Source organism: Pezoporus occidentalis, unplaced genomic scaffold, assembly GCF_034315485.1.
Source record: "Pezoporus occidentalis ecotype Australia unplaced genomic scaffold, CSIRO_AGI_Poc_V1 ctg33, whole genome shotgun sequence".
Lineage (NCBI taxonomy): Eukaryota > Metazoa > Chordata > Aves > Psittaciformes > Psittacidae > Pezoporus > Pezoporus occidentalis.
Window position 1 is genome coordinate 4,765,152 of NW_026915268.1, and position 22,115 is coordinate 4,787,266.

Consider the following 22,115-nt stretch of genomic DNA (forward strand, 5'->3'; position numbering starts at 1 on the left):
GTGTGCCTTAGTTACTACTCATCAATGCAGAACTCAAAGGCCACATCACAATAGATAAGGAGTTGAAAATACTTTATCAGAAACAAATTTCAATCTAAAATCAAGATTTTTCCCTTATTGAAATGTGTTTTGCATCTTCATTTCTTTAAAGTCAAATGATTTGGGGGCCCTGAAGCCTTTCTTGTTCAATTGCTTGGTACTGAGATGCTGTTTGAACCACTAAGTAATAGATCATCTGTGCTACATAGACTGACAGCAATAAGACAGTTTGTCTTCTGTGCTTGACACCAGCCATCAGCTGCCTCCTGCCTACCCTGCTCAGTGCCATTCTCATTATGAAGAAAGGTTTGGTTCCACGGTTGGCTTTTTGGATGACCCAGAACAGTTCTTACCCTTCTGTTTTTGACAATCTGGAGGAGCAGCAAGAGAGGACATCATACAGTAAACTGGAGACTAGATGGTTTCTTTCAAAGTTCCCATGATGAAATATCACCAGTAGCAAGTAAAGGCTGTGGACTAGGTCAGCTGCAACAGCCCTTGCTCTGTCCTTTGGTTTGTTCCCTGGGAGAGGAGAGGGAGTGAGTCTCCATTTCTTAAGAGCCTTCCTAAGCACGAAAAGCCCGTGAGATGGAGCTTGTACAGGAGAAAGAGACTGGAGGACACAGAAGGGAAAACTACTCTGTGCTTTTGGTTATGCTTCACTGGCCAAAACTGGAGAACTTGGCAAAGAGGGACAGAGCCTGTGTGGTAAAGCAGGAGTTCATGGATTTTCTGTGGATGTATTCAGAGTTCTGCATTAATGCATTAGTTCTAATAATTCCAGTGGATAAAATAGACCTTTTTCCTAGTATTTTGAGTGCTAATTGGGCCTAATTTCCACTACCCAAGTAGTGGTCAGTTTGATTCAGTGTTACTGGGGTTTTTAGTGGTTTTTGTTTGTCATGTTTTTTTTACATCCCTTTCATACGTCTTCATAGCAGCTCATCGTTACATACTAGAATGGTGAAATGTGAGCGGATGACCCTTTCCAGGTGCCATCTTTATAGCCCAGTGGGTGGAAGTTGGGGTGCTCTACCTGGCCCTGCTTCCCCCAGAGCAGGGCTTGCCACCACCAGCACTTCCCAGGGCTGCTTTGCCAGTGACATGCCAGGAAGCCTGGGAATTGATCTCCCTTGGGAAGCACAAAATACAAAGTGCTGGTGCAATTGCCTGCACCCATCCCTGTGGCATGTCTTTTCTTGTCTAATAGTAAGTGTCCTTTAAACATAGACCTGAGGGCTTTCTGATCTCCTTACCCCACCTGAACATGGCTTTATACAAGAGTTAACCCTTCCAGTCCAAACTCTTACTGTCAGTAGCAGCTGGGAGGTATTACCCATTCTAGCTTGCATTTTAATGTTAGGTACTAATTTCAGACAAGTGTCTATCACTTGAACTTAAAGTGTGCAGCTGCAGCAGCCCCCAAATGATTATTTCCTCTGAGTGGCAGCCATTTGGCTCCTTTTCCTTTTTTATCTCTGTAGTATTTGTATGAGTACCCACAATATGATTCATTTCCCCTACCTCCAGCTGGCTGAAAGGTAGGTGTTGAGATGAGCTCTTACTCTAAGGCCCAGTTACAGTCAATGGGGAGTGATCCATCTCTCCAAATGAAAATCTGTCCATCAAAGAGAAAACGTGATAAATTGCTTACTGCTCTCCACTGGCTGCTCTTTAGACTCAATGCCTACATTTTTGATGGGCAAAACAGGAAAAATTAATCCCAAACAAAAAATTGATGTGATAGACTATGTCTGCGTCCCCACTCTGTGTTACCAGTGGTTAGTAAGTATGGAAATGCATCTCCTTGTCCCTGAGGTAGCTTCTGTCCTTGCTGCTTAATGTCACCATTGCTTTTCCTTCCCTCTCTTTAGAGCTGTGTCTAACATTAGGCTTCAGGATCCTTCCTTTGTGGCCAATACAGAGGAACTCTATTTTAGAGCTCCTGAGGAACTAGTGATTCAATTCAAACCCATTTCTCTCTGTCATTGCAAATGTAAGGTAGGATGCCTTGCTTAGGACCTCATTAGTAACTGCAGCAGCTACTAATGGAACTGCAGGGTTGTATGCTGGAGTGGCAGGCGGCTCCCTTACATGTGTGTAGCAAAATCAGCTCTTTCAGGAGACTGTTGAGTCTCATTATCTGTTTGACTGGAATCATCCTAAATTTGGCACAGTTCAGCTGGGTTGGGTGTTCAGGTTGTAACTGAAGTCACAGACTTCAATTTCCAAGCAATAAGAGCTACAAAACAACATGAAGGTGTGTAAGCTTTGAGAGGCTTCTTTTTCGGGGGGGGGGGGGGGGGGGGAGGAAGCACAACTTGACCTGGGTATCTTTAAAAATAAAAAAGTAAGCTCAGTTAGGCATGCGATTTTAGTAAAACAGAGGGCCTTTTTTATTTGTATTGAACACTACTAATGGGTTTATGTAGTTTCTGCTCAGTACCATGCTTATCACTTAGTGCTATGTGATTCTGCAGCTGTTTAGACCACTGGCTTGCTTGCTTTCTTACTTAGCAACTGCTTTATCAAAGCGGGAAGTAATTTCATCACAAGCACACGTTTGAAACTAGAAACACCTTGTAGATGTGATATGTTAGGCTCAGATAACGGATTTTTCTTGCCATTTCTGTGTGCCAAACTTCAGCCTGGTTTGGGTTGGAAGAGACCTTAAGGCTCATCCAGTGCCAACTCCCTGCCACGGGCAGGGACACCTTCCACTGGAGCAGCTTGCTCCAAGCCCCAGTGTCCAACCTGGCTTTGAACACTGCCAGGGATGGGGCAGCCACAGCTTCTCTGGGCACCCTGTGCCAGGGCCTCAGCACCCACACAGTGCTCCAAGCTGCCTTCATCAGCAACACAACACCAGACAAAGAAGCAAGTCCTCCTGTGCACAAGCAGTAATTCTCCAACACGTCCTTCTGCTTGACACTTTGACTTTCAACTTGGCTCTTCCATTTGTCTTTAATGTCTGCAACCTTATTACCTCCACTATAAGGTGTGCTCCAGCCTTCTTTATTTGCTGCCTCAACTGCAGTGACTCGAAATGTGTCAGTCCGTGGGATTTCTACATGTGGAGGGTGATGCTGCAGACTTCATCAGACTTGGATTCATAACTTTTCCTAGTAATGTAGTAGCTCCTAAACCAGCAAAATGGATGTGGTTACTGCCTGGTGAGGCATGAAGGTCTGGGCCTCAGGAAAACATTTTTCTAACTTACCTAGGTTTTGGTAAATAATCTTAGATGTCTTGAAAAGAGCACATACTGCAGCAAGCCCCACATACCAGTGCGGGAAGTGAGATTACAGGTTGCCATTTCTTGACTGAATGCAAAACTGCTAAATGTTTCCGTTTGGATGAGAATTTTCCTCCAAATAGTTTTGCCAGGGACACAGTGGGATTTATTCATGTTGGTGTAATGAAGTTAACTGCGCTAATGACTAATGCTCCCTGCGAGGATTTGGAAATACCTGTCACGGAAATCCATTTAGAATTACAATTTTTCTGCCATATGTAGAGCGCAAAGGAAATAAGGCTGTTGCAGGGAGATGGTTTGCTGTGTTGTATGCTTGCACTTAACTTTCATTGAAATAAAGATCAACAAAACTCTTGCTGTTCTGAGCAGTGTCTTGCAGTGTACTCTGGATCCACGATGGTTACGTTATTCTTTTATGTCATCTGTAAGGGTTGGCTACAACTTTTATTTGCTACAGGCACGGGATTGAATTTTTTGGTTGTTAGTGTTTTTAAACTGTATCACAATGCAAGTTTATTATAGGAGAGGCCCTGGGGCAATAGCCCTCCTTCTCCTGACGCATACAGAGCCTGGGAGATGTATTTGTATTCAATGAGTGATAATTCATAAGCAGAATGAATAAAAATCCAAAAAATGGTGTTCCTGTAGGTGCATAACTTTAGAGGACAAGAAGCAGCACTGAGGTGATCTGATTTCTGAGATGAGAAAGGGCAGAGAGGTCCTGGTACCCGTGGAAGCATTTTACGGAGTGTTCACCCCATCCCATGTTTCCTGAGGGCTTTGGCTGGACAAAATCCAAGCCCAGTTCTTGTGCTTCTGGCATACACCAGCTGCAGCTGGGTTATCTTCTCCAGAGGGTCTACAAAGCAGTGCTACATCTGTCTGGCCCAGCTGGGCAAGCTTTGCAGGAAGAAACCCTGGAAGGCTCCTGGCGTGCCTGAGTGCTTCTTGCCAAGTGATCCTGTCCTCTTCTCCTACTCTTTGGAATGCTTTGTGGTTCTGTAACTGAGAGCACAGGGAAACCTATGGGGAGTGCAGCCCCTGGGACAGTCAGACACATTGTCAAACTGAACTTACGGAGAGCACCTGCTTACACCGACTTGTTTGCTGCTGTCAGTGAGAAGGAAAGGCTCTGCGCTATGGGACACCCCGTGTGTCTGGCACTGTGCTGCTGCTTGTCTGCTGCTGTTGAATCAACAGATTTCCTTGAGAGTGGAGTTAACACAGTGTCTTGGTGAAACGTTTCCAGTGTAACTGCAACCTCTATCAGAACGTCCTCTCCAGTTCAGTATTGTCCATAAAGAGATCATCTTTCTATATCTTCTTTCCGCTTAAACCCTTTGTTTTCTGTGCTCGGCCTTGGGAAGCGCTCAGTTCTGCAGCCCTGCTCTGACAGTGTGTGTGCAGAGAGGGCGGATAAAGTACCAGCACTTCAACACATTCACAGTGTGCAGATGGGCTTCCCTGACTTCCACAGGGTTTTCTGGAGAATTTCATCGAGACTGCCACTCTTCCCTTGGGGGTTGTCTCAGTAGCATTACAAGCTCCATGCAGCACAGGTTCAGGGCTTCCAGGGCACCAACTTGATATCCACTCCCTAAGCACAGTGTAAACGGTTGGCAACCCGTCCCTAACCACATCTAGGATGTTATTAGAAAGCATTTGCATTAACAAGCATCTGCAAGACGGAGAGGAACAGCCCATGACTGAAACCCTGGCAGAAGTCCTCCAGCTCCAGGCTGGAATCAGCTCCCCAAGTGCCCAGGGCTTTGGGTCCCCAAGGGGAACACAGACCAACCAGGCTTTGGGGCAGCTTTAATGTTTGGTGTCCATATCGAATGCTTTCAGGCCTCACTTGAGGTGGAGTAATGGAGTTTGAAAGCTGACATGGGGGTTAGAACTCACATGAGAGAAACTTACTAGAAGAGGGGAGTGTGCACTGCTTTCATTGTGCTGCTCTCACTCCTTCCTCTTACAGTTAATCACGAGCACTGTTGTTCAGAGACCACTGTCATCCTAATTACCTGCAATTAGGAGTGGAAATGACTGTGCAGCTAATTGCTATTGCTCTACAAATGTATTGCTTTTTTTCTAAAGTCGTTTTGGAATCCTGGGCAGCAAAACAAATTTTTCTGCCTTCTCCATTGATGAAAAATGGAAAACCAGCCCTGTTCAGGAGTGCGTAAGAAATGATCACTTTTCAGTTGCAGCATATAGTCCTTGAAGTTAATCATATTTGAAAATGTTACCTAGATGCAAGCTGTTACTTCCTAACCTACAGCAGAGTTTACAGCAATGTCACTGTGCCTGCTGAATATGTGAAATGTCTGTAGGTTGTTGCCCTTCTGCAAATGAGAGCAAATGAAGCAGCTTTAGGGAGAACCATTTTAGCACCTCTTAGCAACTTCGTTTCCATTTTCAGGCTTTTAAAGAGCTCCAGGAACGAGCACGTTTATCTCAGGGCTGGTTTTCTGTCCGCCCTCCCTTCCTCTGCCTTCATCCAGGTGCTTCCAGTAGCTGCCGGCTTTGCCGTGCAGGTCCCTATGAGTTGGTTGGAGCGTTTGTTGCCACTTCTTTATGGTGCAGAGCTTAGGTGAAGGAATGGGTTACACAGATCTCTGTTGCAGACTGCAACCCAATGAACTACACTGTTTTATTCAAGAGTGGTGTTCACCTACTTCAAGGTGCCTCCTTCAACCTCATCTTTACCTTTGCAGCTACATTGTGCACCTCTTTAAGTCTTGCTCAGCTCACCTTTCTTTGTCCTCCCACCCCAACAAGTTTTTATTAATTCTTTGCTTGTCTTGCAGAAGCCAAGAATTATGCCATTGCTTTTGATGAAGAGTCCCACTTTCCCAGTTATTTCCATGCACCACTTATAAAGATTATTGAAAGATTTTGTAGTAGCCATTAATTCTTCCTAGTCCATCCTCCATGTTTTACAGAGTGATTTTGGAGAGATGAATGTGCTTCAGTTTAGTGTCAATGCACCCTTTTACTGTTTTCTGTGCTGAAATATAGGCTAATGGCTCAGGTAATGCTACCCAGTTCCAGCAGTTTCATTCCCTGCTAGGCAGGGGCTTACTGTAGGAACCCTAATTGCTTACATTGTTTTTAAGACTAGAAAGTAAGACACATTAATCACTTTTTGCAGGTAGTTTCAAAGTTATAAACCATTAATCAATAAAGGTGAGAGAAAAGCCTGGGGCCTTTGAGGGACAAGTAATTCATTCATTACTGTGAACAAATTCAATACAAGGAATGAATCAATGTCATAACTTGCTAGCAATGTATTGCATATTGTCCCACATAATCTAGTGCAGAACAGATTGGTATTTCTTTCATGTGGTACCTGAAAAATAATTGTCCTTCCTCCAGTGAAATCCTGTTTGATATTTTCTGCAGAAGAGAATGTAAAACACTGAGAGGGTCCAATGCTGCCCTTCCCTGGGCTTGCTCAAGTCACAGCCCCCCTGCCAGCATCTCACCCTTTACCTAAATCCTGTATTGATGACAGCTTTACAGAATGTGCTACAGAATGGCAGCCTGAGTCACTAATACCCACAGCAAGATAAGTGCATTGCATATCACAGAAAGGATTGAATCCAATTAATGCATATAGCAATTATTGAGAAAGCAAGAAGGGAGTACCAGGTGTGCCTGCTAGGATGCACAGAAACCATTCACTGTGCAGTGTTACGAAAGTCTGTCAAACTCTTTTGAATACAGATCTCAGTTAATCTCAGTTATCTGTTCCCAGGCAGCTGTGCAGGGTCGCTGGGCTCACCTGCACTAATAAAGGACTTCCTGAGGCTTAAGATGGCAAGCTGATTCATAAATAATTTGTTCATATTTAAGTCTTTAGAGCCTGTCCTTTAACTTTTACACTGTTACCCACAGCCAGGCCCAATACCAGGAATTGCATGAGCTTCACTGATGGCATCTCTGCAGACAACATCTCTGTATTTCAAAATTTGTCATGAATCCAAATTGTTTAACAAAGATAATAAAAAAAAAATCCAAAAATATTGGATTTAAAAATGTGTTGAAGCACAGATGATGGTTCTTAAACATCTCTTTCTACATGTCTCTTAATCTGTGGTGGGCTTTGTGCTTTGTAACATGTAGGCAGTGATGTCCAGCCAGGTTTGAGAACTTGGTGACCATCTTGTTGCATGCCATGTAAGAGAGTTTGGCGTTTGATTTGCCTAAAACTGAGGTGTTCCTGGACTTGTGGTTAAACTCTGTATTGGTTTTAGCAGGGCCCAAGCTTGTCAATAAAACACAGACTTTGGAGTTGGCAGTGGAAGCTGAGCTGTGTTGTGGGCATCAGCAGGGTTAACGGCTGCCTGGCACTGCTGGGGCTCGCCCTCCCTCCCAGCAACTCTTCTTTCAGCAGCTCGGTGCTTTGCACTCTGCAAGGTACCTCTGATCTCTTAAAACTACGTCTGAGCGGTTTCCAGCTCTGGCTGAAGGGATAAAATACTTTGTGCTATTTATTAGTCTGAGTAACAGCAACAAATCAAGGACTGTAGCTAATAATCACAAAAGGTATTAAGGGGACAGTGAGCATCAAGTACAACTTGCAAGGGCCTTTAGATGTCAAATAATTGTAGCTGAGTTTCTGCTGGGGTTTTCTTGCCTTGTGTAATCACTGAGATATGGATAGGGTTAGTGCACAGTGGTTTTGGCATGAGATAAGCAATGAGTTATTTGTATTGGCTTATATCCAAGAGCAGCTGAATAATACTGAACTATCCTGTCCTTCATTCGAACTCCACACCAGCTATGTTAGTACTGAGGACCATCACGTACTATCTGTCAGTACTAGTGCTCAAGCTGGTAGGGGATGCTGCTAGTTGCAGCTGATCCAGGAGAATGTCCTCCTGCCCCCCAGCAAGGGGCATGCTGTCCAAGATGTTTGATGTGCAATATGTGACTCTGTGCAGAGACAGCTTTAGACATTCTTCTCATCTTCAAGTATTTCCTCTGTGTTTCAGTTCTCCTTGGTAAAATAGCAATATTATTTAGCTGCCATTTGCTGTTCTGCTTTCTAAGGTACTGCTATCTTATTAGGTCAGGGAATTCAATAAGGAATAGAAAGATTAAAATAGATCAAATGAAAAGCATACTTTGTAGGGAGGAAGGTTTAACTGTAGGGAGATGTCAGAACATACAGAACAGTTTAATACTTAGGTGTGGGGCAAAGGCATAAATGTCTGATTTGAAACACCACCAGGATGTCTGCAGGGCAAATAGAGGTTATTCTGTGTGCAGGCACAAGCTTGTTAGCATGACTCCAGGTATAGCAGAGAATTAGAGGGGGGTGTGCTCTGGGTGAATCCCTGGAAGGCTCTGGCAAGCACATGCTGTTGCCTGGGTCCTTACTGTTGCTGTTATCAGTGCTGCCATACTAAAGCCACGGGAGGGATGGGTCCCTGACACAACGTGCACCTTCACCTGCTGTGCAGCCGTACCTGCAGTGCCCTGTGAGGTGGTTTTACTGCACTTGTGTGAAGGGAGACCCTGCCAGCCATGCTGGGGTCAGACCTGGGCTTTGTCTTGTGAGGCTGTAGCCAGAGAGACCTCCTTTAAACTAGCTGTTCCTGTGCCACTGTATTATCCCTGGCCTCTTCCTTGTTCTTCCCCAGTTGTGTGACCCTTGTGACACCAAGTGACTCTAGCAGAGAGCATGTCCCCAGGGAAGCAGCTATTCACTACATTGTGTGAGTTTAACAGCCCCTTGGTCTGTTCATCTTCTAACTGCTTTTGTTAATACAAACCAAAAAGGTAAATTGTTCATCAGACGAAGGTCAATAGTTGGTCTGTCTGTCCTTTGGGTCCGTACTTTGAGCAGGAGCCATAGAAGGTCCATATCCCACATTTGGCGATGGGTTGCTGTTTCTGAAAGGACGTAGACCACCACGTGTTGCTCGAGCTCTGCTGAATACCTATCACCAATCTCTGATGCCCACACACCTTTCACAGCCATTTGAGTTGTTATTTTTATACTGGTTGCTGTGCTGTAGTTGGGGTTTCAATATTCAGACCAGAGGCTGAGGAGGGAAGAGGAGCAATCACTCCTGCTGGCACACGTTCCTGAGTGACCATGCTGAATGGAACTTTTAAGTGCCTAAGTTTACTTAAATTCATCACATGGTAAAATTACCAAGTTCTTCATGGTAATATTAATAGGAGAGGTTACTGCAGATGACAGCAAATTAGGTAAGGCAGCGTCCCCCGATGTTTACTGCCTGACACTGAATTAGTTTTGGCTTTAATATTTCACTTGATTAAAGAGTGGTGTTCAGAATCTCTGCAGTGCCCCATACTTATAGCTTCCTCCAAAAAACCTAAAAGCAGGCTTGGGCTGCAGATGGAACACTGACATTCACATATGTGCAACCACCACCTTGGGAAGAACTGAGGAGTTGCACTGATTAGGAGTTACCACCTTTGCAAATCATGGGCAGGGCAGGGGCAGGGAGAAGTCACGACATTTCTGTTGGTTCAGAGACCAAAGCCTGATTTGTAAATGTGCACCCCAAGAGCGTTCAGCTGAGGGAGGTCAGCAAAAAGGCGAGTTCATCAAATCCCGGTGGATGGATGATGGCAGAGCGGTGGATGTGGTCTACCTTGACTTCAGCAAAGCATTTGACACAGTCTCCCACAGCATCCTCAGCTAAATTGAGGAAGTGTGGACTGGATGATCAGGTAGTGAGGTGGACTGCGAACTGGCTGAAGGAGAGAAGCCAGAGAGTTGTGTCTATGGGGCGGAGTCTAGTTGGAGGCCTGTAACTAGTGGAGTGCCTCAAGGGTCAGTCCGTAACATTTCAGATATGGGACTTTGTGGTGGTGGCTTGGGGTTTATTGGACCTTGTTTTCCCTTGCTTGTTGTGGCAGGGAGAAGCAAGGGGTTTTTTGTTTACTGAAGCTGATTTAATGAAAATTCTTCTCAATACAAAAGCCAGAGTAGCAAGAAACTTTCATCCTCAGATGCTAAGTTGATGAAAGACACACAATGAGCACTGCAAAATGCTTACTGAGAAGGCCCAGACAACCAGGAAACATAAAGAATTCTCTTTTGTATTGGGTCAGCTGTTGGATGACATTTGTGATGCACCAGAAGCAGACTGGTTGCTATCTCTCAGGCCTCAGTGTCCGAGGAAACTGGTGTGTATGATGGGAAGACACCCCCTTACAGTGAAACCATCTCTCTTAAAGCTATAGAATACTAGAGCTTTGTGGAGCTGGTAGGAAGGTATCCAAAGTGGGTTTAGGAAGACAGGGAAGGCAGGAGCCAGCCAGGTACAGTGCCTCAGAGCAGGAGCCCTGATTTTCTGTGTGGTTAACATCCGCAACAACAGCTTCCATGGATGTGTGACTATTCGGCTTCAGGATTCAGAGCTCATTTTGTAACGCTTGTATTTGTGCCACAGTCTGCAAGTTGTGCCATGCAGGCATAGCCCTGATCTCTAGGTGTAAGGGTAGGCTGAGAGTGATCACCTGAGAGTGATATCAGTGCTGCTTTGCTAGGAATTGTCAGCTCTTTTCCCTTTCCTGCTCTTGCTCAGACCCAGGCTGGCCTATCCCCTCATCCCCGTTGTAATTACCCCTTAATTTGATGAAAATTTCATTTTCAAACTTGTTCTCACAACATGGCCAGGGCTAATTAAGTGACAGCAGCAGAGCTCCGTTGCACACAGCTCATTTGGAGAGCATGAGGTCTTGCAGCAGGAAGAGGTGAATGCGTTGCACAGAGCCTTTCAGGGCTGCTTGAGTTTTGCTGAGACATTGACTGAAGGAAAAGGTTTACAGTGGAGTTCCCCCTTGTCTGCTTTTTGGTTTGGTTGGTTGGTTTTGTTTGGTTTGCTGATGCTTTGCTTTTGACAAAGGATTTAAATACTTGGTGATTGTTTGAATGGAGAGAAGCCAGCATTATTTTACCAGGAGAAGGCAGTACGTGATCCCAGACCAAACCCAAGAACATCAGTTTGTGAATAATTCATATTTTATTCCTGTGGGCCTCGTTCCCACACAGACACTGGCTGTTCTGCTTCTTGAGACATACAAATTGCACAGAAGGGCTCAGGTAAAACCATATTTCCTCGTGTTTTCCTGCCAAAAGTCTGCTCCCATTAAAGCTTGAAAAGCACCACCAGTACAGAAAGGAAAGCCTCCTTTGGGTTTTGGAGGGGTTTTGTTATTGCCCTCAGTCAACACCTGGTTGTTACGAATTGCTTTGGTTCAGCATGAGCTGCTGTAGCATCAGAGGAGCAATCAGCAGAAGTCACACTGCATTTGCCACGGCACATGAAGCAGTTGATGTGTCTCATGGCTAATGCAGACACAGGATGATGTCTGCATTAGCCATGAGACACATGCAACCTTTTCGTAGTTCTTATTGGACTGAAATTAGTGAAATTGATAGGATGGGAAAAACAGATATCAACCCCTTTGTTTTGCTGAAATTTAAAAGGAACCAAATAGAGATTTCAGTGTGTCGAGAGCAGGGAAGTTTATATTCATGACCTAAATTCTTGTGAGTTTTCTTGTTAATTGATGAATGATTTATTTGCATGTACATTTTCCCTGTATGAAAAGAATTACAAAGGCTTGTCTGGATTTATAGGGGACTGGTAGATCATCTATCTCTGCTACTAAATACTACAGTTCTTAGACAGCTAGCGTGATTTTCTCGGCTGAACGGGTATTCTGCTTCTCTCTAAAGTCCTGGCCAGCATCAGCTGCAGACAGCATGATTCTGCTTACACAGATTAAAGCAGAATGTTCCTTCATTATGTTCCTTCATAGGAACCAGAATGGTAGGTTGTGCAGGCTTAGTTTCATGAAATCAACCTAGATAACATCAGTTAAGATATGATGTTACACACTCCATAGATTGGTCCCATATTGACTTAAGCAGATCCATTTATTCATCAGATTTATTTAACTACAACAAAAAAGTATATAAAAGACCTGCTGAAATATCAGGGTTTTTTTTGAAAATGGATAATGATAATAGTAACTAAAGGGTTCTAACAAATGTTCTGGGACCTTTGGGCCTGTTTGATGCTTGCTGCGGGTCACTGCAGTGCAACGGGCGGTGGGTACCTTTGACTATTTGCCTTGTGCCTTTCTCCAGCTCAGAGCTCTTTGGCCATCCCCTGGGACCAACTCAGCTCTGGTGCTGCCATTCAGGGTGAATGTGTTGGGGAAAAAGACTGTACTTCTTCCTAGAGACAGACACCAAGGGGAAAGATTATGATTCTTATTCCTTTTGCATTGTGAGATGGTGACGCTGAGGCTTGAAAAAGGTGGGCAGTAGCTCTGAAGTCCTGCAGACATTGCAGTCCATGCGCAGATAGATGGACCAGAGAAACCTGTAACCAATACAGAAGACGTGGGGATTGTCCTGGTTTCAGCTGTAACAGTTATTTTTCTCCTGCCCTGTTACAGCTGAAAGCAGGACAGGGATGAGAGCTGGCTGTGGAAGGGCTTGACTTCCAGAGCCATGTGTGTGCACTAGGAGGAGAGCAGTGCTCGGTGGGTTGCAGCAGTGAGTGTAACCCTTTGGGCAGCCCATTGTTATGACTGCTGCTCATATCTGACTGTGAGGCTTGGGTCAGCCACGTGGAACAAGCAAGTGGAAAGGAAGCTGCTGTCTTGCAGGTTCACCTCCTTAGAGAGGCCCAGACAGATCTAACACTGTACTAATAGCCCTTGGAAAATGCCATCAGGAAAGCAGAACTTGACATGACGGCGTTTTGTAAAGTTATCTACAGCTAAGGAGCAAGAAACAGCAGCTAAATCCTTCTTGATGTTGTTCTTAGGTGGAATGATAGAGCCACCTCCTTGCAGCATGGGAGGAATGAAGTGGCCTGGTGTGCCTGTCTCACTCCCTGTGCCAGGTATTTGCACATCAAGAAAAGCTTCACACTGCTAAGATCACTCGTGCCCATAATGCTGACCTCCTCTAGTACCAAGGTGACAGGAAGGGCAGTCCTGGGGCAATGCAGGAGTTAGCCTGGCGGTCAGAGGATGTGTTGCTGAGTCCTTGCCCTCCAAACAATAACACCCAGGAGTTGGTACCAAATGAAGCTGGTAGCTGTGGCTTCTGCAAACCACCAAGCTTGTGGGGGCGGCAGTGTGGAGAGACTCGATAAGTTTTTGCTTGCATATTTTTAAGAATGGTGCAAATTTATTTGTCAGATATCATTTTTGAGCACAATCCCCTCTGCAAAGCTTTCTGGTGTTCAGCTTCTAGCATCTGTGAACAGGCTGTATTTGAGGAGCTGAGGTGGTCTTTATCAAATGCATTCACTAGTGCCTTTTGGATTTCAGGCCAGCTTGACTTGGTCTCACTTAGGAGAAGCTGTGCAAAAGGTGAAATCTGGATTAGAAGAAATGCATGTAAATGTCAGCATAATATATTTTCCCTTGACATTTTATTTTTCTTTAAAGTTTTATTGGGTACTTTCATTTGTCCTGGCTTGAGGACACTGGCTATGTTTGCTACTTGGTGCGGTTACAGAAAAACATGTGAATGTGATTTCAGACAGACTTTCAGCCCTTGGCTTTACGGTATTTTAATGCCTTTTCAGAGCCATTCCAATCCATAGATTTACACTGGGATCTGTAAGTTCAAGTCTCATTGATTTCAGTGACAGATGCATGAGTGCACCTGTGAACTGAATGAGAAATAAGGGGCTTCAGCTATGGGCAGAGGGGAGATGTCCTTGTTTCCCTGACTGCTTGATTCATATCTGCAACTCATTCTTCCAGAGAAGTGAAAAAAGACGCTGCTTATTACATGAGTAGATGCAGCATTATAACTAAGCATCCTGCTCCAGACAGTACACTGTAAGCTGCTGCTTAAGTCCTGTGGCACCTGCCTTTGCCACACTCCATAAAGCACTCGCTGCGGAGGTTGCTCTGGAGTAGCTGGGAGTAAAGGGATTGCTCAGCCTCATTTGCTTCCTTGTCTCCAGGTGCATTAAAAGCTTGATTATGAAACCTCAGGAAAATGTGTTTTGGGAAATCATCTTGCATGTGAAAAAGTCCATCTGTGGGCTAGGAGCTGGGTTTCACAAGTGTCAATCTGCCCCCATCTATCTCAGAGCCTTAAGATTAACAGCAACATGCTTGCGGCCATGAACGTGCCTCCTCCCAGGGAGCACAGATCTGTATGCCTAGGCTGTACATGCTCTTCAGTCCAAAGGAGGTTCTATTATACTGGGTGAATTGCCTTTGAAACACAGGGAGGTTCTGTAACATTGCTAATTGTTCAAATCCTCACTGTAGGGGTGACCTGATCGGCTTGCATGGCTTTTAAATAATTCATGACTTAGCACTGGGCTGTGATCTTCACCAGAAACCAAGATTTTTATATAACAGTTCTTACAGATCTGTGTTAATTGTGGTGACTCTCTTTGTTGTCAGTGGGTTTTGTGGTGTTTGATCCTTAAAATCCTTTACCTCTGGTTTCTTTCTGGGACTTTTGGATTCAACAATATTGCCAGGAATGCCTGCAGAGAGGAGTTCTCTAGGACTGGGCTCATCTTGCTTTGGGAGGTGAAGCACATCTGGCCCCTGGACACCGAGGGTGATGCTGTTGCCACTGTACCCTTGCACTTCTGTGCATCTCTACATAAGGCAAACAACAGTTTGCAGCAACTTCCTTAGTAAACCCACTGCAGTCAAATTATTTACATCTGTCTTCTGCTGTACCTGTCGAAAAGTGCACTCCAAGCCTATCAGGTAAAGAGATGAGAATTTTATTGTGACAGAGGGTCCACAAGGGTGTTTTGGTGACATTGAGGCTGCTGTAGTAGGATGGGCTCTTTGTGAGACCGAGATGGAGGTGAAAGAGGGACTGAAGGAAAGAAGAGATGGGTGCTACAAAACCAGAGCTTAATGACTGGTAATGTGCTTTATATGAGATTGTCATAGCCCCCAACATGTTGTGTGAGGGGTGGAAGGTGCATCTACAGATTAGGTGAATATTATCACTTAAAATGATCAACCCAGATAAGGACAGGAAAGTCAAGATCCAGAGCTGAGCACCTCAAACCCACATGCTTGGTCAGTGAGAGCAGCAGAGAAGGGAAACCCAAGGGTAGAGTAAACAATCCTTGGGATTCTGTTTTATTTGCACTCACTCATTCCTTCTCTTAATAGAATAACTAAAGCAACCTTTACCTGAAATATTAAGCCCTAAAGATTTGCTGCCACAGTAAATATTACACTTGAATTGATTAGGTGCACTTGAGAAATCAAGCCACATTCTTGATAGAGGAGCAGTGCATATTTTCAATGTTTATCATGCTGTATTAGGTGTTTAATTAAAAAGACATTCCCAGAGGATTAGCCAGCTTCGTGTTGATGGCAGAAGCAGATCTGTTAGCAATTTTTGGCAGGTAATTATAATGTGGAACCGGATGGCTTGAGCTGAATATTTTATGGTAGCAGCTCTAGTTGGAATGAAGAGAAATATAATCACTCCTTTTGCTAGGGGGAAAACAAATCAAACAAGTACCCACACCTGTTTGCTTCCGCACGTTTGTTATCTTGGCAAATTAGGAAGGAATTAGTGTGGATATTACCCCGATTACTGGGCTGAGCTCCGCAGCAGGGAGTGCGGGAGCTGGCTGATGGTTCTCACTGCAAACACCTGCTCCCACGTGCTCCCTGGGGAGCTGGGGGGATTTGATTCCCATTGTCTGCTCTTATGTTAGATTAAGGTGGATCAGCAGGACAGGATGTAGCTCGGTCTGTGAGAAGTAAAGCATGGCTGGGAAAGAAAAGCATCTTCCCCTTCTTAGGCAGCGTGCTGCCTGTCTGGGTGTGATTTTCAAGAGCCTTCCTGACATCAGCAGAGGCTTTACCAACGTAACCACCATCCACTGATCCCTGTGACACCCCTGTGGTTGAGCAAACTTGGCCCTTGCCAATGTTTGTTGAGCTTAATACCATGTGTGGCAGCAGGTAGATGGTGTGAGAAGAGACAAGCAACAATTTGGAGCGTGGAGCAGGTGTGGAGCTGGCTTGTTTCTGAGACAGCCTCAGCCCAGAGTCCTCACCGCCGAGCTGCTCCTGCGCGAGGGCTGCCCTGGCAGGTTGTTCAGGACATGGCATGTGGCACATGCCACATCCATGGTGCTCAAAAAGCTGCAAAGGAATATGTCTTACTGGGTCAGATCATTGACTGAGTCCAGCAGCAATCCCCTGCTGGTTGCACAGGAGAGCAGGACCTGCTTGGCTGTGCTGCAAAGCACCGCTGTAGTCTAAGGACTCTCCCAGGCTGGAGAGAGGCATTTGCAAATACAGCATTTACTTAAGGCAGCTCTATCTAATCACTCAGTGACTCCTTGGAAATGAGGGAGCTGGAGAGAAAGATGGGAGAACTCAAGCCTGCACTGGCAGGTTTGTTTCCTGACCATGCCCAGGGTGAGTGCAGTGGTGGGAGCTACCAAACCCAGGACTCGGCTGCTGGAGCCAACCATGACCAGTGGCAGGAGTGCTTAGAGAAGCCCTGAAACATTGGGCTCAGCATTTTATAGGCATCAGGCTGAATGAGCTGATATAGGAAGGAGAAAACAGATGGGAGAAAGCATTTATGAAGCAGCTGCTTGTTAACCAATAATTTGGTACATTTCCTTCAGTTCTTTTCATTAAGCCACAGTATGTGGATGTCTCATTTTCTGCGGGATGCATTGAATGTTCAAAAGACTCTGCTATAATTACACAAATGCTGAAGGAGCAGAGATATGCACTGTGTCAGGAATAGTTCTCTCTCTTTGTGTTTTGGAATACAACAGCCCGATACAGCACCGTTCTTTTATACCCATCCCTTCTGTCTGAATTCTGTAACAGTTAACAGGGCCATGAGATGAACTGATGGTTTGCAGGGAATGTGGTTTAAATCTGAGAACTCCCTACAGAGGGTTTGGTTTCAGGTCTTGGACCCATTGATGACTGCTTGATGTGGTAACCCAAGATTTACCAATGGATAGAACAAAACTTGCTAGATTGTCTGTTATCTCTGTTATGGGAGAGAATCTGAGCTTTCATTCTGATAATAGCCAGATTATGGTTATGAAGAATTATGTGCTTATATATGTGGTTATCTTCATGTGGTGTTATGAAATATTTGTTATGTGTGGTTATGAAGACTAGCTGTGTGGTCACATCTTCTCTGCACTAACCTGAGACCCCTCACACCTGCAGTTAACAAATACAGCGCTGAATTTCTGTAAGAACTCAAAATAAGAACACTTCTTTTCCTGACTTGTTGCACAGTTTGTTAATGATGTTGTGTTAATGATATGTAAATGACTCAAACCTGTAACTGTTGCCTGTCCTCTTCAAGTTCCTCACCAAAGGCAAGCTAGCTCTGCCAAGGATCTGTGCCCTGGGACTAGCAGGGAGAAGCCACATCATGCAGAACACATCCAACCTGGAGTGGGAAGGTGAGCCCAGCTTGGCTGTGCTTGCCTGGCCCAGGAGCAGGGCATGAGGTGCTATGAAGCTCCAATTCTTATTTGTAGTCTTCTAAATTCTCCTGTAGGGTATTTGGTCTACACCAAGGCAGCAGAAGGGAGCATCCCTCCCAGCATTAGTGGTTAATAAAAGCAGTTCTTTTAGATACCGTGCAGACAGAGATCAGGTGCTGATGAGAAGAGGTGCTTTGAGACACTCTTAAGTGGGGAGGAATTATAGTGGTTTCCAGGCAGAAAGGACTTTTGTATGATGAGACAAAATGGACCATCTTTCAATATGCAGCCACGGTAAGACAGCATCTCTGGATGTCTGAAGTTTCCATAGTGTGAATTAAGGCCTCAGGTACTCAGTCTGCCTGTGGGAAGCTCACATGTTTTTCAAATTGAGGTGAAAAGAAATCCAGATCTTTACAGGCAGAGTAGGTGCTGCCTGGCAAGTGACCTGCCAGGCACCCTGGCTTTTCAATTGCCCTGGCATCGGCTGGAAAGGGAAACCTGAGCTGTTGTAACTTTGTGCCTACTTGCTTTTCCAGCAAAATTCCCAGACTATTTCATTCCTTCTGTGGTTTTTGGTTTTAGAGTCAAAGGGAGAAATACTTCACTGCTGGCAACTGTTATTAAGATGAATACAGTCTTATGAACCTGTGATGACTTCTACAAATTAAGCACTATATGGAGGGTCTTTTTAACCTTCTAGCACGGTGAACTTCAGAAATGGATTTTGGCTATTTCTGGAACCTTTAATGATATTAATGTCAGCAAATGTAACCTTCATGTGATTAATCATTAGCTTCTTTTTCATCTTGGTCATTAACCTTGCTAGGTTTTAAAGACTGTTAAGCAGCCTGAGGATGCAGTATCCACTTGTGGCAACCAAGTCCCATGCTTGTGTTGCACCCAGAGAAAATAGGATGGCTCCAGCTCTTAAGCAAGCTCTGCTCTGCACAGGAGAGTGGCTTTTACAGCTCAGGTTGTCTTTGCTGCCCAAACACACGTCGTTTCAGCTCCTCTGTCAGTGCTGGCAGCCCACCCAACTCCGCTGCCTCATTGTGCCTTGCTCTCCTGAGCTGGGAGCAGGGATCTGCAGCCTCATCCCAGGCAGTGTTTCTGCATTCAGAGCAGTGGGAGGCTTGCCTGTGAAAAAGGCTCTGTCTCCTAAGGAATGCAATTACAATTGATCAGGCTGAAAGGGAGATGTGTGCTTTGAGTTTAGCTTTTCATGCCGGTACTGTTATCTGCCGAATTCATGAACTCTGCAGTGCAGCTCAGGGTGCTTTAAAAATTAAATGGAATTGACTGAAAACCAAAACCTAAGTACACATGAGTGTTATTTACCTCCAGTACTCCCTATAATTCTTAGTCTGGAGCTAAAGCAGCAGCAGTAAGTTTTCCTACCATCTCTGGATAAGTCTTCTGTATTAAAATATAGGTTGATTGTATCTGCATTTCCTTGAAGAAAGGCAGGATCTGCTGCAAAAGGGCTGGGCCCAGCGCAGAGGAGTTGCTGGTGGCAGGGCAGGAGCTGGCACTCAGGAGAGATGAGGTTTGTCTGACGGCCATGCCAGCCTGTGCCAGCTTGGCAAGCTGCTCGGGCTGTGTGCTGCAGGGGCAGGTATCAACAGAGCTTTGCTTTCTGCCACAACATTAGTACAACATTTCTCGCACAAAGTCTCTAATGGTGTCTGATGATGGAGCTTTTCTTTTCAATGGGGTGCTTGGTAGTACTCCTCTGGCTGCTGCTTATATATCACTAGTTTTCATGGCATCTACGACTATCTTTGAAGCTCTTCTCATGTTTTCCCCAACAGATCAAATTGACTGGACTGAGCTGGAATGTACAGAAGTTGCTAAGGAGGGGTGAAGGAGAGGCATGTAGAAAGGTGTATCTCCCGGAAGACTCATTTCTAGAGGAAATCGGGCCCATTTTCCTTTTCCTTTCTGGTCATTTGCAATGTCTAAACCCTGAAAGGTGGATATTTCCAAGGTGGGAACATGCAGCCAAAGAATGGGGGCTGAGCCTCAGTTTTCCCCATCCCACCTGTCAGGCTGCAGGGAAGCGCAGCAGCTGAACAGCACTACCTGGGAGCTGGTGGGGCTGGAGGTGGTGGAGACCTCCACTGTGCTGATACAAAAAGAGTGTAAAAATCTATTCTTTCCCTTTTTCAATAGTATCACCCATACATCTAATGGGGCCTAGACAGAGTGCAGACATGTCCGCCTTTGGCAGCCTGATGTTCTCTAGTGTCCCAGCCAGTGACAGAGTGCCCACAGAGTGAGAAGCTTTTCAATTCCCTTCTGCATACTGTGCTCCAGTCTCATGTTACCGGAGAACTACTGATTGTGCAGAATCTGGAACCATGGGCACGTAACTGGGCTAACAGAGACAGCACATAGCACAATCAATACTTTTTTTGCACCGTTCCTGGACTTAGAAATAAGGAAAATTCAACTAGGGACAAGATACTGTCACTACAAAATTGGTGCTGGACTTACCAAGATACCTTAAATGTTCGCTGCACTGACAAGAAGTATGGTATGATTACTTCTCAATGCTTACACCAAGTATCTTCACTGTATGCACTGGACAGGATATTTACAATTTGTTTCAATTATTCATATTTTGTAAGATTAAAAGAAAAAAACCCATAAGGGATATTTGAGGAGCATATAAATTTTAAGATACTTATGGTCACACTTTTAATAGCTCTAAATTCTGACAAGACTTGGGCATTGTTGGCTTCAGCAGAAGCTAAGTGCCCCTTCCGTCTGAACGAGAGTGCCTATGGTGCTAGAGCTGCTTTTTAACCATTCATTAAATTGTTCTGTTAAAATACTGAAATCACAATAGATATTCTGCAGTTGATACAATCGTGAATTTATCTAACTGAAATTGTGGCTGCATGACAATAACGAACTTCTCTTACCAGCCTGATATTACACCTCTATGCCACAGCCTCATGGGCTACAGAAGGTTGCTATCAAACGCAGCTGTATTAAGCTAGTTACATGCCTGAAATAATAGTGCCTGCCACTGCATTTCTGTAATCAAAGGTAGGCAATTTTTAGAAACTGAGCCGTGTGCAATCAATACTGGGCCTGATTTATGTGTTTATATATATATATATATATATACACACACATTAATGTTAAACAAACTGTTTGTTTTAACTTTGTAACTTTTTAGATGCTTTTTACTCTGTTAAGCTATGCAAGCCCTGAATTAATTAGTCCTGAAGTAGTTCTGAGTAGAGGAGGAAAGGAAAAATGTTGGTTGTCCTTTCTTAAAAGGGTTGGACTTCTTTTCCATGGATGTCCCAATGGCCTTCTAAAAGACATTTCCAATAGCCAGTGCTGACTCAGCACCAGAGTTGTCTGTAACAAAAGAATCATCATTAATAAATAGCAAACTGCGAAACATCTCTGTAGTGCCAGTTTATAGCTCTGAACAAAGTGGAGAAAGGTGGTCCATATGGAAGGTACCAACACAGCCATGCTACATGGCAATTTGGGGAAATCTAAGTCTCCAACTGCCATTTAAGAGGAAAGCTCTTCCTGTAAAAGAAGTAAGAGCTTTAATAAGCATTAAGAAAATTAGTGTGATGAAAATTAAGCTCACCAAGGGAAAAAAGGAACTCCTTAACAGGAGCATCTCTGAGTCTCAGTGAATTTCTTCATGAGGTCTGTCAAATGGCCACTTCCTTCTGGTTTATCCGGTTGGGAAAGTGGTTGGAGGAAGGATGCTGCATGCTCCCACCCCAAACAGCTCTGCCGTCTGTTCAGAGTGGAGATGCACAGATCATGGCTCTTGCAGGCAGCAACAGGAGAAGGGCTCTGTGTCTCCTTTCAAATACTTCTCTCCACTGAGATTTTAGAGAAAGAAGCATGAATTATTGCAGAAAGGCATTCTGCAGGCAGGGAAACCTTTAGCTCCCACCATGTTAGCTGCTGCTCTGCTACACTGGGCACGGGTTTGAAATGTAATGTGATTTTAATAGAAAGCCAGCTAAAAGCAAGAAAGTAGCAGTGACGGTGTCAGGAGTTTACATGCCACATTGGCCCTAATCTGTACAAAGATGAATCCCCAGTAACCTGGTTGACACAAAGGTCCTGCTCCTCTTACTCCAGCTGCTGTAGCTACTGGGGCTGAGTGCAGTATTGTTCTACACAGCCCATTTTTCATCTGAAACTTGAATACATAAAGCAGTGAATGCAGCCCCAGGCAGATATTCTGCAGTACGTGCAGAATGCACCCATACTTCCTCCTCTCTTCCTTCCTATTTCTGCACAGGGAAAACATCCTCTGCCTGGTCCTCACAGGA

At 44.7% G+C, this 22,115-nt stretch overlaps 1 protein-coding gene across 6 annotated transcripts in view; it reads left to right on the forward strand.

Annotated features, from left to right (window-relative positions):
- The window catches only part of KCNIP1 (potassium voltage-gated channel interacting protein 1), a 403,546-nt gene that overhangs the window by 175,150 nt on the left and 206,281 nt on the right, over positions 1–22,115 (forward strand). The window contains exon 2 of one of the 6 annotated variants that reach the window (XM_062629220.1): positions 8,947–9,021. The exons of 4 other annotated variants lie outside the window; for them this stretch is intronic. In XM_062629220.1, the coding sequence (XP_062485204.1) occupies positions 8,988–9,021 (34 nt within the window). In that variant the 5' untranslated portion in view covers positions 8,947–8,987. Of the gene's footprint in view, positions 1–8,946; positions 9,022–22,115 lie in introns of those variants that run through there. One more of the 6 variants, XM_062629221.1, reaches the window with a different exon arrangement.